General features: G+C 35.0%; 1 protein-coding gene across 2 annotated transcripts; it reads right to left on the reverse strand.

The window, feature by feature from the left end:
• Positions 1 to 8,214: 8,214 nt before the first annotated feature.
• LOC127143865 (uncharacterized) lies at positions 8,215 to 16,501 on the reverse strand. 2 transcript variants are annotated; one of them, XM_051079132.1, is made up of 9 exons: positions 16,117 to 16,501; positions 11,092 to 11,788; positions 10,866 to 11,012; positions 10,368 to 10,799; positions 10,043 to 10,170; positions 9,726 to 9,951; positions 9,241 to 9,648; positions 8,944 to 9,039; positions 8,215 to 8,857 (listed from the first exon to the last, which is right to left on the reverse strand). In XM_051079132.1, exons 2-9 carry the CDS (start codon positions 11,785 to 11,787, stop codon positions 8,267 to 8,269), a joined length of 2,724 nt encoding a protein of 907 aa, XP_050935089.1. In that variant the 5' UTR covers position 11,788; positions 16,117 to 16,501; the 3' UTR covers positions 8,215 to 8,266. The 2 variants fall into 2 exon arrangements, with proteins under 2 accessions (XP_050935089.1, XP_050935088.1); XM_051079131.1 differs by lacking the exon at positions 16,117 to 16,501 and adding an exon at positions 11,958 to 12,212.
• Between the last annotated feature and the right edge of the window lie 431 nt (positions 16,502 to 16,932).

Raw genomic sequence — 16,932 nt, forward strand, 5'->3', positions numbered from 1 at the left:
GGACTACACTTCTTCAGGTGCTAACCATTCCTTATTGAATTTGTGTGTGACGCTACTTGGTCATTGATGAACAAAGTATGTTTGTTTGAGATAATTATACTGATTTGCTATTGGCTGCTTAGGCTTGTGAAAAGATGATGTCCAGAATTGGTGGTTCTGTTAGTGGGAGCAATTGGAAATATGCACATGGAACTGCATATTATGGTCAAAATTTTTCACTCAAATGGCTGAAGGTTGATATTTCATTTCTTAGATTTATAATTTTATGTAGAAATTTATATGACATGTGTACCTCATCATGTTGTTGCATTGTTGTTAGTTGCAATAATGCTAATGGATGTTTGCCCTCTCTGGCCCACCAGAACATCTAATTTACTCTCAGTGGTCATATTTGGTGCTCATTAAAAATGAAACTGAATTATTCTTTTTTAATCTCTGATAATGAACATTTTTTCTTTTTCTCATAATTGAAAGAAAAATTCAGGTCGAGACGACAATTTCAACAACTAAGGTGACCATCGGTATGCTATATTTTTTATCTTTTTTTATCTACATTTGTTAAAGATTTTCTATGTTTTTTTTAATTAATATCCACTATTATTGGTGTCTAAAAAATCACATATTGATATATGTTTTATAAATTTATGCAGGTGAATGAAATGTGTCTTACCAGAGGAAAAAAGATCCTACGATGACAATACCTTATATGATAATATAATCTTGGACACTTGGTGAATTTTGTTTGTATTTTAAGGGTTATTTTGTGTTGTGCTACATTCACTAAATACTTTATCTACATTTGTATCATTTAGACCACAACTTTATTTGAGTAAATTATTAAATACTCTATTTTGTAATTTTAATAGATTATGAATGGAAGTTATTATTATTTATTGTGCTACAAAGTAGTTATGTGTGCTAAAGTTGAGTATTTTAACTAAAATTTATAAAAAGCTAATTAAATCAGAAATTATTTTTGAAAACAAAGTTACCTCTTTTATAGCCATAAGTATCTATATAAAGATTTATATAGCCAAAAACGAAATGCTATCAAAAGGTTATTATAATTATTATAATAATTGAACTGATTAAATAGCATTATTATAGCATAATGTTATAGCTGTAAATACTATATTATAGCGTTGAAAAAAGGCTATTGTATATTAAAGATAGCACATTATTTAAGCTATATAAATTTATTATAGCTATAATGAAAAGCGCTATCAAATGTTTTCATAGCAACGTGTATAAGCTATATCTTCATACTCTACAATAGCACTCATTATAGCTTCATAAAAACGCTATAAAAGGTCCCAAACTTTTAATAACATGGACTGTCAGAACTTCCGAAAAAGGCTATAAAAAGTTTATTATAGTCTTTTTCGTTAGTTATCATATATGTTATTTCTTGTAGTGTTTCCATCGTCTTTCTTATTTTTCTCATCTTTTTTTACGTTGTTTAGATTAGGGTAACCAAATCTAAAAGATCGTGTATAAAGAACCTTGAAAAAAAATCGTTTAGATTGAAATAGTCAAATCTAAACGATTGTGTTCTTCTTTTCCTCCTCGTCTTTTTACGTCGTTTAGATTAGGGTAATTAAAGCAATTATGTAAAAAAAAGAAAATCGTGTGCCAAAAGAATTAAAAAAAATTATTTAGCCAGATCTAAACGATCGGGTACCAAAGAATCATAAAAAAATAAACGATCGTGTACCAAAAGAATCTTCAAAATTTTCATTTAGCCAAATCTAAACGATCATGTACCAAATCTAAACAACCAAATCTAAACAATTAAGTAACCAAATCTAAACGATCGTGTAACCAAGTTAAACGATAGAATTGAAAAAAATAAATGCTTTAGATTTGGCTATCCAAATCTAAACAACCAATTCTAAACGATTGTGTACCAAATATATTATGCGTGTACACGCGTTGTTGACGGCGTGGCTGATGGGACATTTTTGGTATTTTCCATTGTGTGCTATGGACTTTTTCCCTTTTTGGAACTGTTTTATACAGTGTAAATATTTTACTGTTTTGTTATATTATTTAAAAGATCCCTAAAGAAAAAAAATCGAAAAATGATATAAAAAGAAAAATTAATAAACATTAATAAAGAAGAATGTATAATGTAAATAAATAAAGAAATAAAGAAAATGAAACATTTAAAAATAAAAAGTTTAATATTCATAAATGTAACAAAACACACAAATATCTACTGCCTGTGTAACAAAAAACCGATACAATATCTTTCATAAATTCTAGATTTCTCTTTGAATATTGCAGACAATTTTTCACTTCTCTTTCTTCTTGTTTTTTACAATTTATTCATTTTCTTTTCCAGATTTCATCTCCTCTTCCATATTTCTTCGTCTCATCTTTCAAATTTTCTTTTTTCTATTTTAAACAATTCATTATTCTGTTTAAATTTTCTATTTCACCTTTACTGTTTTCGATAAGACTCTTTGAAGATACTTCATCTTCTTTATATTAAAAAATATCAAGATTGTCTAAATATCATTTTGACATTATCTAAATAATCATTTATCATTGGCAACACCATTGTGTTGACCGATCATTTACCATGGTTAACACAACCGTTTAAATTAGAAACCTTTTTTCCATTGTTTAAAGTGATCTAAATGATCGCTTACTATAGTTAACATGATCGTTTAGTATGGTCAATATGATCGTTAGATTTAAAGTTTTTAGGGATCATTTATATTGGATTACACGATCACTTACCATACCAATACGATCATTTTTCATGATCAACACGATTGTTTTTCATGATCAACACGATCGTTTTTCATGACCAACACGATCGTTTTTCATGATCAACACGATCGTTTTTCATGATCAACACGATCCAACACGATCGTTTTTTATGATACACATGATTATTTAGAAGAATATTATTAGTGCACGTGTGGCCGATTATTCGCGTGTTGACTAGAGTGTTTTTGGTATTTTTCATTATGGGCATGTTGAGTTTTTTCATTTTTAGAATTATTCTATATAGTAAGCATGTGAGATTTGTTATACGTTTTAAAAAACCCCATAAAAAATATAAAAGTAAAAAAGGAAGTAAATAAAGAAAAAAAAAAAGAAAAGAAAAGAAATAAACCTAAATATAAAGTGAACGGACGTTAATGATATTTTTTTATTAAAAAACAATAATAGATGAAACCATGAAAAGACGACACGAGGTGGTGCTGCAAAAGATAATAACAACCAACTAGCACCTAAGATTTACTCCTTTACATTTGTCGAGGAACTTTATCTTTCCCTTTATCTATATTTTTCAAATTTATTGAGCAACCAAACTCCACATTCTCCTCTTTTACCATTTCTAACATTTATCGTGAAACTTAATCTTTCAACTCTACCCCAAACGCATTCTAGCATTTACCATATTAACCTCTAGACGTATTAACTTTACCTAACAGTCAAATTGCCAATAGTGTGAACTAGAAATACAATGCAAAATGGTACTCAAATTTCTAACTTTAATTTGGCAAAAACGTATGATCTAAGTTGAGCCATTATTTCAAAGAGAATCCTTCTTGGGTGCTTCTTTCTTTGTTTTTCCCAATTGTTTGAGTCATTGTTGCAATTGAATAATTGGCTAATAGGAAACCTGACAGCTGGACAGTGAACTTGTGCACCAATAGACGTAATTAATTGGTCATGATGATTTTTGTTCGTTAATTATTTATTAGGTTTAGAGCCACCATAAACTCAAAATGCTAACGAAATCAAGGAAAATATGAGCAAATTTGAAAGTTTTAATTAAGTTACAAACAACTCTTCTTACTTGAAGAAGAATTTACATGCAAAGATGTTAATCAAGTTTAAGTACTTCTTCGTGTCTTGTACGTTTTACAAATGAAAGAATTTGGGCTGCCAAGGATGCCGTGCCAACCAAGTTTTGAAATATTAGGTTTTTAAAGAGGACTTGAGGCATAAAACATTTTAAGTGAATGTGAGTCATCTACCGGGTATTTGGTGTAAGATATAGATTGATGTTTGTTAATAATGGGATTCATAAACTCCTTGGTCCATACAAGAACGGAAGTCCACAACTTATACTTTCCATCTCCTTTGGTTAAACACACTCTTGTATATGAAGTCTTCAAGCCTTGTACTTTGTTTGATTTACTAACTCAAGGGTATTTTAGTTTCAAGATATTTTTTTCTAAAGGTTCTTACTTGAAGATTCTAGGGAAATTGCCAAAAATAGGTTAAAAAAAGAGATTTAAATGAATTTTGGGACAAGTTTTCAAAAGAAAGACTTTTAGGACAATTTGGGTGTGAATAGACAAAAATGCCCTTCATTAAATTTCTATCGCTCTCTATTGATTGTTTCGCCTACCCACGTTCGCTTTCCCTTCTCTTTCGCATAGAACACCTGAAGTAAAAAAAAAAAACATCTCCTTTCTTTGGCTTTTCAAATTTCCCGCTCTGCTCTTCGAAGATACTCCGACTGTTCGTCTGTCGTCGGTCCTCCAGTTCATTTCGTCGCTTCTCCTTTTCGAACCTAAGAATCAACTTTGAGCGTGTTCTCTTATTTCAGTGAGTTTTATCTGTAACCCATTTTCAATATATTTGCTTTTTCTTGGCTTGAATCATGACATCGACTTCAACATCGACCGACGGACCCTTCTACAAGATTAATCCTTCCCATCATTTTTATTCCCTAGTAAGCTGTTTGTCTCATTTGGAAAAGACAACACATAATATTAAGGCCAAACTCAAACCCGATCAATTAGCCTTATTTAGGAAAACAAAGTTTGGGCACTTTTTGGACCTAAATATTGTCTTCAATGGGCCACTCATCCACTACTTACTGTTAAGGGAGGTGGAAGATGAAGGAAAGGATTCTATAAGTTTCCTACTAGGGGGCGTTGTTTGTACTTTCGGTAGGAGAGAGTTTAACATCGTAACTGGACTATGGGGTCCTAAAGAGGACTATATTCAGTTGGGTGGGAACAGTCGACTGTTGGAGAAGTTTTTCAAAGACAAGGACTGTGTTTACGTTAGCGACTTAGAAGATATATTTTTGGAATACGAGGGTGATGACGATGATATCGTCAAATTAGCTTTAGTCTACTTTATAGAGATATCTTTGTTGGGAAAAGATAGGCGAACCAAAGTGGACATTGGTTTTTTGAAGATTGCTGATGATTGGAATTCATTTAATAATTATGATTGGGGTCGGATTGTTTTTTGTACGCACGCTAAGTGCATTGAAAAGAGCCTTGGACAAGCAATATGCCAAGGGAAAGAAGAAATCAACACAGACAAAAAAATATACTATCAATGGATTTCCGCATGCATTACAGGTATTTGACTTCTTACTTCTTACTTCAAAACTTTAAAAAGATCGTTTAGTTATTTTAAACGATCGTTTAGTTATTTAAACGATCGTTTAGTTATTTAAACGATCGCTTAGTTCTTTTAAACGATCGCTTAGTTGTTGTTTTAACGATCGTTTAGTTATGTTAAACGATCGTATAGTTTTTTTTAAAGATCGTTTAGTTATGTTAAATGATCGTATAGTTTTTTTCAAACGATTGTATAACCACTTGTTTATATATCTATATATATCTTGTGGCACTTTCTAAACTTGTTTGTCAAATGTGGAATAGGTTTGGGCATATGAGTCTATACCAACCATCATTGGATGTGGTGTAGATAAAGTAAACGATCATGCCATACCACGAATGCTGAGGTGGGTGTGCCAACAATCACCAAAGTCCCAAACTATAAGCCAGGTGTTTGACTCGCCAATGGTAAGTAGCAAGCAATAGTAACTTACTTAAGGATCGCGTGATTTTGTGCTTATTTCTTTGTCCTAAATACATTTGCCTTTTTCTATTTGCAGTTTATAATTAAGGCGGTCATTGAGATGACACCTGAAGAGGAGCAATTGAAAATTGCTTCAGGTGAACTTTTTGAAAACTTCCGCTCATCTACCATTATTCAGTCGAAGAATGGTGGTTCAAAAAGAGTACGAGAAGTTGTTAACGATGAAGATGAGTTGAAAAAGAGTAAGAAACAGAAGTCCAAGATTAAGATGAAAAAGGCTATTCGAAATCTCCAAGATCGAGTAGCGGTTGTTGAAGGCCAACTTAATACTATAAAATCCGATATTGACGAATTGAAGGGCCTGATGTCAACCATATTGAAGCACATTGGACTTCAAAGAAAGGTTAGGAATGAAACTGTTAAGTGTATTCACGTTAGTTGTTTCATATTTGGTAACCATGTTCTCGCTAATTCATTTTGAGGTTCCATAGGGTGACGAAGGGGACCACAAGGTGTCCGAAGGCTTGGAGGATGAACACATTGAAGTTAAAAAGAAGGTTTGGTTCCATGTTCATGCTAATGTTGATGTTTAATTTCTATCATTATATACACTAATGCATTATGAGCTTCCATAGGGTGACGAAGATGTGTTGGAGAAGAAGGTTGATATTGGTTTAGAGGAGCCAATAGATGTCGTTGACGATGAGGACGTCATAGAGATAGAACCATTTCTCACTCAACGACCACACGTTCGGCCCGCCCGTAGGAAGCGTGCAAGTGTTTACCTATCAACCCCATTCACAACTCTACCTAAACGGTCTCTGACATCAACCACCAGCACCTCTGAGTCTGAAGCAATTGTTTATGATCCTATGCACAAAATACTTGACGTCCATTTAGATAGACTTCGAGCTTGGATTACAGACAAGCGTACAGACGATGAGCTGCGTGAAACCTTTCATGGGAAAAAATCGAAGGCTTTTTTCAGAGACTTGTTTATGTGTCGCCGGTGGTTGTCGGATGAGGTATGAGATTATCTTATCATTTATGCAATTATAATTTTATCATTGTTATGGTTCTATACATTTACTGCTTACTTTTGTTTGTATTAGCATTTGGATGCACTTTTTCTTTTCATTCGCTTGAAGATTAAGGCAGCCGGGATACCTTCTTCTCAGAACTTCACAACTGCAGACACAATCTGTATGGTTTGTAATCGTCTCGTTACTTTATGTATGTATTTGCGTTTGATATTTGTCTTTCGGTCTGATATTTGCGTTTGTATGTTTTTCTTTGCAGCGCATTTTAGTTTCGAAGTGGCCCCTATACAAAGAATGTATTAAAGAGAATCGCCCGTTTGACTGGGACGAAGAGTATAGGTTGGTTGACTATGTTGTCGGGTCAAAAGTGGACTTCCAAGATCCTTGGGCAAGTGTTGATTACGTTTACTCTCCATTCAATGTCCATGGCAACCATTGGGTTCTATTATGCTTGGATTTGGTAAGTTGTCAAGTGAAGGTATGGGATTCGCTTCCGTCACTTACAACTGCCGAAGAGATGACAAACATATTACTGCCCATTCGACAGTTGGTGCCAAAGTTGTTAGATAGTACTGGCTTCTTTGATAGGAGAGGTAGATCATCGACATACAAGGAACCTTGGCCAGTTGTCATTGTTGACCCAATTCCACTTCAACGAAATAATTGTGATTGTGGCGTATTCGCAATTAAGTATTTTGAGTACATAGCTGCTGGTGTTGGTTTAGATACATTATGTCAAGAAAACATGTCATACTTTAGAAAACAATTAGCATTTCAAGTATGGACCAACACTCCTATGTATTGAAATATTAACATAAATCACAAGTATCAATTGGCTGTTCTATTATTGTGTATGTTGCATTTCAATTAGTATCAATTGACATTTCAATTAGTAGTATCGATTATTCTCTATGTTGCAAAACTACTTGTAGCTAAACGATCGCTGAATTTTTTTATGATTTTAAGAATATCGTTTAGACTTTACCAAACGATCGTTTAGACTTTACTAAACGATCGCTTAATATTTTGACGTTTATTAAGAAGATCGTTTAGACATCGTTTATTAAGAAGATCGTTTACACTTACCGAACGATCGTTTAGACTTTACCAAACGATCGTTTAGACTTTACTAAACGATCGCTTAATATTTTGACGTTTATTAAGAAGATCGTTTAGACATCGTTTATTAAGAAGATCGTTTATACATATGTGCGCGATGAGTATTTCTCTACACGAATATTTTGTGATATGTATCTAAACGAATACAAATATTAACTCAAATATTCTTTCTCAATTTTGGTCGCGTTTAATTGAAAATATCACAAAGTATTTATTTTATAACAAAGTTTAAAATTATAATATGTTATTCTCTCTATAAAAATTACATAAAAAAATTATATAAACGAATACAAATATTAACAAAAGTATTTATTGGCCCAAAGTTCCAGCACATATTGTTGTCTAAACAGTTTCATGTTTGGCACAGTTAGACAACCAAGGTCACTAGCAGTTACAAGGCATTCAACAAATTTGGTACAGAAAATTCCACAATCCAATGAACGCCCTTTCTGTAATGTGGCCTTCGATCTGCGTATTGGCCAAGGGCCATATGTGAAACGATCTGAATGGAGGTTGACTCCAATTGCAATCGCGAGTGAGGCAATGCATCGTGCAGGCATTTGAAGAGCTTCATCAACAAGTTTCTGCTCAACATAATTTGGCATTGAGTCGAACACGTAGATCCTGCATTTTCTCATATCAGCTGCAATAGCCAACCAGTGTTCTTTTATGTTGATGCAGGTAATCACGTAGTTGACATCTCCCCACCCTGGTATGTCGTTGTAATCACCAACAGCAGTGTTGAAATAGTATTCGACATCTTTTTCTGTCCATATAGTTAGGTGTGCTGTTGGGTCTGTCCATTCAGCTTTCTTATTATCTGGTGTCACCAGATGAGTATCAAAAATGTGGTTCCAAACAATGCAGTCTGGTTTATTGATTCCAGTCTTCAAGAACAAGTCAAAATTTAATCAGAATATAATGATGCAGTTTAACTTGTATACAAAAAAAAAATTAAAGAATAACAACTTACCAGAAAAGAGGAATGTAATATTCTAAAAGAACGCTTGCAATGGTGCTTGAGATGCAACATTTTATTCTGCAAGTGGGCGAATAGCAGATCCAATGTCTACAAAGAAAAAATAAACGATCGTTTAATGAATGAAAGGAGAGGATAAGCGATCGCATAAGAAATGTACATGTGATCGTTTACGTAGTAGGCGATCGTGTAATATTAACTTAACGATCGTTTAGTTAATAGAAGCGATCGTTTAGTTAATAGAAGCGATCGTATATCAAATATAAGCGATCGTTTGGGAAGAGTACTTACGTCTCCATGTACCCATGTGTTTTCTTCAAGCTGTCTGAAAAAGTCTTTCTTTCTGGTTGTGGAGACTACTTTCCTTTCTTCATGGGTTGTTTTTCTTGATTTTTTCCATTGCAAGTATTCCTTCCATAATTTTGGATCCACTTTCCACATCGGATTATATGGATCTACTTCTCTGATTTCCACATCTGGGACAGGTGTTGTAGATACTGATATGATCTGAGCAGATGTTGTGGGTGGATTACCTTGTTCATCTTCATGTTGCACCTCTTTATTTGCTATTTTACATAGCTTTCTTCTCTTTTTTGGTTTTTCTTCCACATCTTTATCAGGCACAGTTACTGGTTCTTTTTCAACCAAAGTAACTGCTTCATCATTTTTTTTCATCTCAACCTGTTTTTTTGTTGTTTCCTGCAATGTAATCGTATTAAACAAGTAACAAACTATTCATTGAGATTCTTCATTTACAATTTGTTGTGTATACATACCAGTTGAGATTCTTCATTTACAATTTGTACAGTTTGATCCATTGGAGCCAATTCACAAAGTGCAAGAGGTTGGCTCACATATGGAAGGGTAGTAATCATCTGTGGCAGGTCTGATTCTTTCTGAATTTGATGACTTAGACTATCCGATATATCTCTTATAGTCATTAGCAAGTCTGCATCCCTACCGTCTATGCTTATATCACTACCACGTTCCTCTTGATGTTCCCTAAACAAAATGAGAAGAAACATGAGAATAAGAAAAAAAAATACAATTGTTAGGTATTTATAAACTAGTAAACAATGAATGAAATGTTAACCTTTGGGTTTCCTCTTGATGTTCAGTATGTTGTTCTTCAGTAGGTTGTTGTTGAGTATGTTGTTCTTGAACAACATACTCATTGTCATTCTGATCAGTATGATCATTCCCTTGATTTTCAGTTTGATTCTAACAAACAAATAAAAACGAACATAAAATTAAAAAAATAATGTATTGTTAAACCATCGTGTATATAAAAGTAAACGATCGCGTAACTTTGATAAACGATCGTCTATCGAAGTTAAACGATCGAGTAACTTTGATAAACGATCGTCTATCAAAGTTATACGATCGTTTATCTAATGTACGATGAAAACAAATTTTACCTGGACCAATCTCTCCAGCATCTGCTTCATTTCATACAGCTCCAATGACTGCTTTGTGATTGTGTCATCCATCCTACAGACTATAGAAGTCAGTGTGGATAAATCCTTACGAACTTCTTTTATTTCCTTCTTCAGTTTCTTGTAGGATTTTGAATGACTTCGTTCTTCTTTGTCATTGGACTTCTTTGATCTGAAATGTTTCTTCTTGGTGATTGGATGCATTTCAGACTCCTCAGCCACTGTTTGACTTTGTTCCCTTTGGGGTGAGAGTTGTTCTCTTTGTGGAGATGAGTCTGATTGCTCCAATGATTTGTTGTTCATTGCTCCAATGGATTCATCCTCCTCCATTTGCATGTTATCATCCCCTCGAATTCGACTCTCCATGAAAGCCTTCTCTTGGGTTGACATCTTGAGTTTAGGTTGAACAACAGTCTGCAATGTAATTGTATTATTGGATTGTGTAATTATATTAAACGATGACTGACAGGTTTTACTTACATTTTTGTTGTCGAATATGTTATTCTGCAGCATTTTGTAAGATGGAGCTTGTGTACAATTCCATCTCAATATCCTAGGGATTAATCCCTTACTGTTTCTTGTGGCCAGGTGCTCATTTGCGGTTGAGAGTACTTCATAAGCCCACACCTACAACATTTAAACAAATATGTTAAACTTTGATGTTCAATTGGCATTTACTTAAAGTGTATGAAGAAATAAAAATCACCTGAAAAGCAAGGACGTAGCCTTTGATGTTATAGTATGACACTGCTTTGGAACTTCGTGTCTTCTTCAGCTCGTATGCTTCTTTTTTGCCTTGGAGACTTGTCTTTAAACTGTTGAGCAGACGAGTGTAGAAGAAAGTTGACCAATCGAAGCTTTTAAATGCTTCTTCATCATCAACTCTTCCCAAAATGTCCATGTCAAACTGTGTTTTCTTATCCTTCCCGACCATCACAGTTTCTATAAAGACGGCCAAGGCGACCTTCACAGCATCGTCATCATTTGTAAACTCAAAATTCTTGAAAATTTCCTCAATTTCCAAGCATGTTATTACTTTCTTATTTTCTGATCCGAATAGAAGACTTTGCAGTCGCTTGCTATCGCAATCTTTCTCCAATGGATTGTTTGTTGGCCACAATCCAGTTATGATGTTGAATTCCTTTTGGGTAAAACGGACGTTCTTCCCTAAAACCGAGAAACAGATTCCATCTGCGTTACCGTCTTCAGGTATCTGCCTCAGCAAGAAATGATGGATCAACTGGCCGTTGAATACCATGTTCACATTCAGCAATGGACCAAAAATTGTTTTTTCGAACATTTGCAGCTGGTCCTTGGTCAGTTTATCCTTAATAAGACTGCCGATCTTGTGCACTTGGCATGACACAGTGGCAGGGAAATACTTTTCGCTAGGTACAGCCATCCTGAAATGAATATAATATATTGAAGACAGAAGTCGAACCCGAAACCCTAAACGCTTCACAATAATAATATACGAACACAATGATAGTTTTTGAAGACAGAAGTTGAAACGTTTGAAATATAAACAAAGGAAAAGTGTAACGTTATAGTAGGAAAAGTTCGGGAAAATACCTTTTAACGTTGACGAAAACTATGGACTGAGACAAAAATGGTCTGAGAGAACAATGGACTGAGAGAAAACGAAGGTGTGATCAGTGCGGTTGTGTATTGCGTAGTGACGAAAAACGAAAAGTGAGAAGGCGGAACGTATATATATATCGGTCGTTTTTACCAAAGGGGCAATATTGTAAATTCGCATACTTTTTTTGAAATGTTGAATCGCGGTTGTAAACAATTCGCGGGTGTCTTTCGTTGTTTCAAAAGATCGTTTAGTTTTTTATAGTCGATCGTTTAGTTAATTTCAAACGATCGATTGGTTGTTTTAAACGATCGTTTAGTTTTGTTCGACCAATCGTTTAGTTTTGTTTAACTGATCGTTTAGTTAATTTCAAGGTATCGATTGGTTGTTTTAAACGATCGTTTAGTTTTGTTTGACTGATCGTTTAGTTGTTTTCCAACGATCGATTGGTTGTTTTAAACGATCGTTTAGTTTTGTTCGACCAATCGATCGTTTAGTTTTGTTTAACCTATCGTTTAGTTGTTTTCAAACGATCGTTTGGTTGTTCTTAACCGATCGTTTAGTTATTTTTAAACGATCGTTTAGATATTTTTAAACGAACATTTAGTTATTTTTAAACGATCATAAAACCAGTGTTTGTGTTCTTAAATGAATAAGTCAATCGTTATTTTCGTCTTCTTCATCCATTTGGAAGCACAGAAAGTAAGAATGTTGGGACAAATCATTAAGAAAACACATCATTAACAAACATTCATTAATTAGTGTAATACTTAGTACATTGGTAGGGAAATTTCTAATCTTGTATGCTCGACTTGTCGGTATATGAAATTGGATTGGTACACGTTAATCTGTTGTGACCTATTTGTTTACACCGACCACACTTATGCAATTTCGGAGCTTCACCAACACTTGGAATCCTCTTTTTCTTCGGTCGACCAACTCTTTTGACTACTTTTGGAGGTAAAACAATCATATGTACGTAGTCTTCGCTTGTCTTCCAATCTGACTGATTCCCAACTGGGTAGACGGCCTCCGCATATGCAGCCAACAAACATTCATTAGTGTAATAATTAGCACATAAACTATAAACATTTATATTACGAACCCGTGCTGCAGCAATGGCATGTGAGCATGGTAGTTGCTCAGCTTGAAACTCCTTGCAAGTGCATTCTTTAGTCTGAAGGTTTACGACCTCCTCCTTATCTAAATCTTTGACATGAAATTGGTAACAGTCAATTGGGTTGACCTTCATTGTCAAAGCTCCTTCTTGTTTCTTTTGAATAACTAACTCTGCCCATTTTGTCAATGTAGACGTCACTTTAATGCCTTCTTCTCGACGCTCCCAAAACCAACGTTGTAGCAAAGCTCGAACATTTTCAAGGAATGAAGCAATAGGCAAATCTCTAGGTTCTTTCAGTATAGAATTCATGGACTCCGCTATATTTGTTGTCATCATGTTATACCGTCTTCCTGGGCAGTGAACACGAGACCATCGTGCTATTCCAACATCATTTAAATATTTCCCTGAACCATTAGGAAATGAAAGAAGATGTCTCCACGCTTCAACAAACGTTGATTCACGATATGTTCTCGATGCATTATAAAACAAAGTAGCAACCGTGTCATTCTTATATTTATCATGCAAATTTTGACTCAAATGTTGGACACAAAGGCCGTGGAATGCAGATGGGAAAACTGATGAAATACCCTTGGCGAAGCATGTTTTCCGATCTGTCACAAAGCCTAGATTAGGCACCTCCCCTATTGCACCTTTCAATTTTTCTAAGAACCACTGTATTGAGTCATCTGTTTCTCTATCAACTACTCCAAAGGCTAGAGGATAGATCTGATTGTTACCATCTAAACAAACGGCCACTATCAACTGACCCCGATATTTGTTCTTAAGAAATGTTCCGTCCATGACTATGACCGGTCTAATGCAATTTAAGAATCCTCTAACACATGCACCAACAGCCATAAAAAGATATTTAAAGAAACGATCATCTTCGAGTTCCATGTGAAATATTGTACCTGAATTTGTAAATTTGAGTGCTTCACCATATCTACGCAAAAGATTATATGACTCTTCAGGAGACCCTCGCACTCGTTCATATGCATTTTCTCTGGCACGCCATGCTTTCTCATAACTCATATTTATGCCATAGTCTTGCCTCATGTCTTCTATGATATCACGTGGTTTGTATATGCGACCGGGCCCCTTGAATTTGGACTTTATTAATTCTCCAACAACCCAAGATTTTGCTTGCCTATGGTCACGATTCAAAAACTCAAGAGAACATGAATGAACTTTCACATACTTTTTAATCTTGAATATATTTGAATCCTTCAGTCTAACCGCTCGCAATCTCCAACCACACTTGTTGTCGATGCATCTAACGAAAAGAACCTCTTTTGTAGACTTTTTTACTACAAACTGAAAATTTTTTTTCATTGCCAACACACTTAATCTCATTGACAAATCTCTCTTGCAAAAAAATATTTGTCCTACATCCAACTCTTCACTTGTAGAGCTTTCTTCCGACCAGCCACTTCCTTTTGTCTTCAACTTCCGACTAGAGGACCTGTAGTCAACTTTACCTTTTCCTTTGCAATCTTTTGTAGGAGCATCTCTTTGTTCTGGGATGTCAAACAATTCATTGTACATCTCAACTGACTCCAATGTAAAAGTATCATCTATTGAATGATATGACTCATATGATTCCCATATAGCCGAATTGGTCCCTATCATGTTATGACACAAGCCACCCTCAACTTCACCAATATCAACTTCATTCTCATCTAATCTATCCATTCCAATTGGAGGAGGATGAGGGTTTAAATTTTGAACTTGGTTGCTCCCAGATACTGAATTGTAATCTTTGTTTAACACTTTCATGCTTCGATTGCTTGTAGGCTCAAACGATAGGTATAGGGGGACCTCCAATGGATTTTCACTAAGAATATAAAACTTCAAATCACGGTCATTGCTTAACTCAAATGGAGGAGCTTCCTTTTCCCCTTTGATCTCATATATACATCTTATCTTTATGTCAAACTTTGTAGGGTCAACTTCTGCAAGGTCATATAGTTCAGACTGTAAATCTTTGTGTGTTATTTCTTTAGGGACAACAATGCCTTTTAACACTCCTCCTTCATATTTTCTTCGTCCCTCATCCCATTCACCACCGTGACGCACTAAAATCCGAACATGTGCCATCCTTAAACTACCTTAAGTACTTTTGTATCTTAAAAAATTGATTTGAACTTAAGAACCTACAAAATGCGTGCAAGATGTAAAGAAATGAATTAGGAGGTGTACCAATTTGATTTTGAAATAAATAGTGGAAGTTTGGAACGTGCGAGATGTGTGCGAGATGTGTGCGAGATACGTGCGAGATGTGTGCGAGATACGTGCGAGATAAAGCATGAGGGCCTAAGAGAGTTACTAAACATGCAAAGAATAGCTCTAAATGGATTAGGAGGTGTACCAAGTTGATTTTGAAATAAATAGTGAAAGTTCGGAACGTGCGAGATGTGTGCGAGATACGTGCGAGATACGTGCGAGATAAAGCATGAGGGCCTAAGAGAGTTACTAAACATGCAAAGAATAGCTCTAAATGGATTAGGAGGTGTACCAAGTTGATTTTGAAATAAATAGTGAAAGTTCGGAACGTGCGAGATGTGTGCGAGATACGTGCGAGATGTGTGCGAGATACGTGCGAGATAAAGCATGAGGGCCTAAGAGAGTTACTAAACATGCAAAGAATAGCTCTAAATGGATTAGGAGGTGTACCAAGTTGATTTTGAAATAAATAGTGAAAGTTTGGAACGTGCGAGATACGTGCGAGATAAGTGCGAGATAAAAAAAAATGCGAGATAAAAAAAAAAAACCTTAATTCCTTCTATTCCTATTGCTTACTCCTCCTCTATTTGATCCAACTAAATCCTCATCCTCTAGTTCAATTCATTTTTCACTAGCCATTGAACATTGAACTTTCTAAGAACCTAAAACCAAAATTTGACTAAACTAATTTACGGCAAATAAGTCCAATTCCAAAAACCAGACAATTACGGATGAAAATAGCACCAAATACCCTAACAAACATTTACTTACAGCAGATAAATTGAAAATCGGTTATACATGAAACTCACCTAAATAAGACGCTCGAAGTTGATTGAATGGTCCGAATAGGAGCGACGAAATGCACTGGACAACGACCGACGAAGGGCAAGCGACGAAGGGCAAGCGACGAAGGGCAAACGACGATGGGCAAGCGACGATGGGCAAGTGACGATGAACAACTGACGATGGCCGGAGTAGGTTCAGGTGTTCTACACGAAAGAAAAGAGAAGGGAAACGGAACTATACGCGAAAGAGAACGAATCGATGGTGGAGAGAAGGGAAAGCAACGTGGAAGAGGGAAAGGAAAGGAAGGGCATTTTTGTCTATTCACACCCAAATTGTCCTAAAAGTCTTTCTTTTGAAAACTTGTCCCAAAATTCATTTAAATCTCTTTTTTTAACCTATTTTTGGCAATTTCCCAAGATTCTAGTACTAAAAGAAAAGGAAAAGATAATGTTCTTCCTAAGCACAGCCATGATCCATGAAAAAATATCCAAAAATGAGGTAGGGTTCACCCTTGGTTTGCTTTCTATATTATAACCAACAGTGAATCCATAGATCACATCATTTCCACTGTCCCTTTTGCGTATGTTAGTTGGATATATATTCATCTGCCCTGCTTTTTATTGATAGTAATTGATTAGGATATCCAACAGAGAGGAAAGGATTGAAGGAGAAGAATCTTATTCCGTTTTAGACCCCAACTCAAAGCTCCAATTTCTAGACCTTGGACCACCTTTTTCTTGTTTTGATATACAACTTAAGTGGAGATATTATTGTAAACAACAAAATGTTTAAAATATTTACAAACATAACAAAACTTTAGAATCTATTAATGTATTTCA

The sequence above is a fragment of the Cucumis melo genome, chromosome 11 (assembly GCF_025177605.1).
Source record: "Cucumis melo cultivar AY chromosome 11, USDA_Cmelo_AY_1.0, whole genome shotgun sequence".
Taxonomy (NCBI): Eukaryota; Viridiplantae; Streptophyta; class Magnoliopsida; order Cucurbitales; family Cucurbitaceae; genus Cucumis; species Cucumis melo.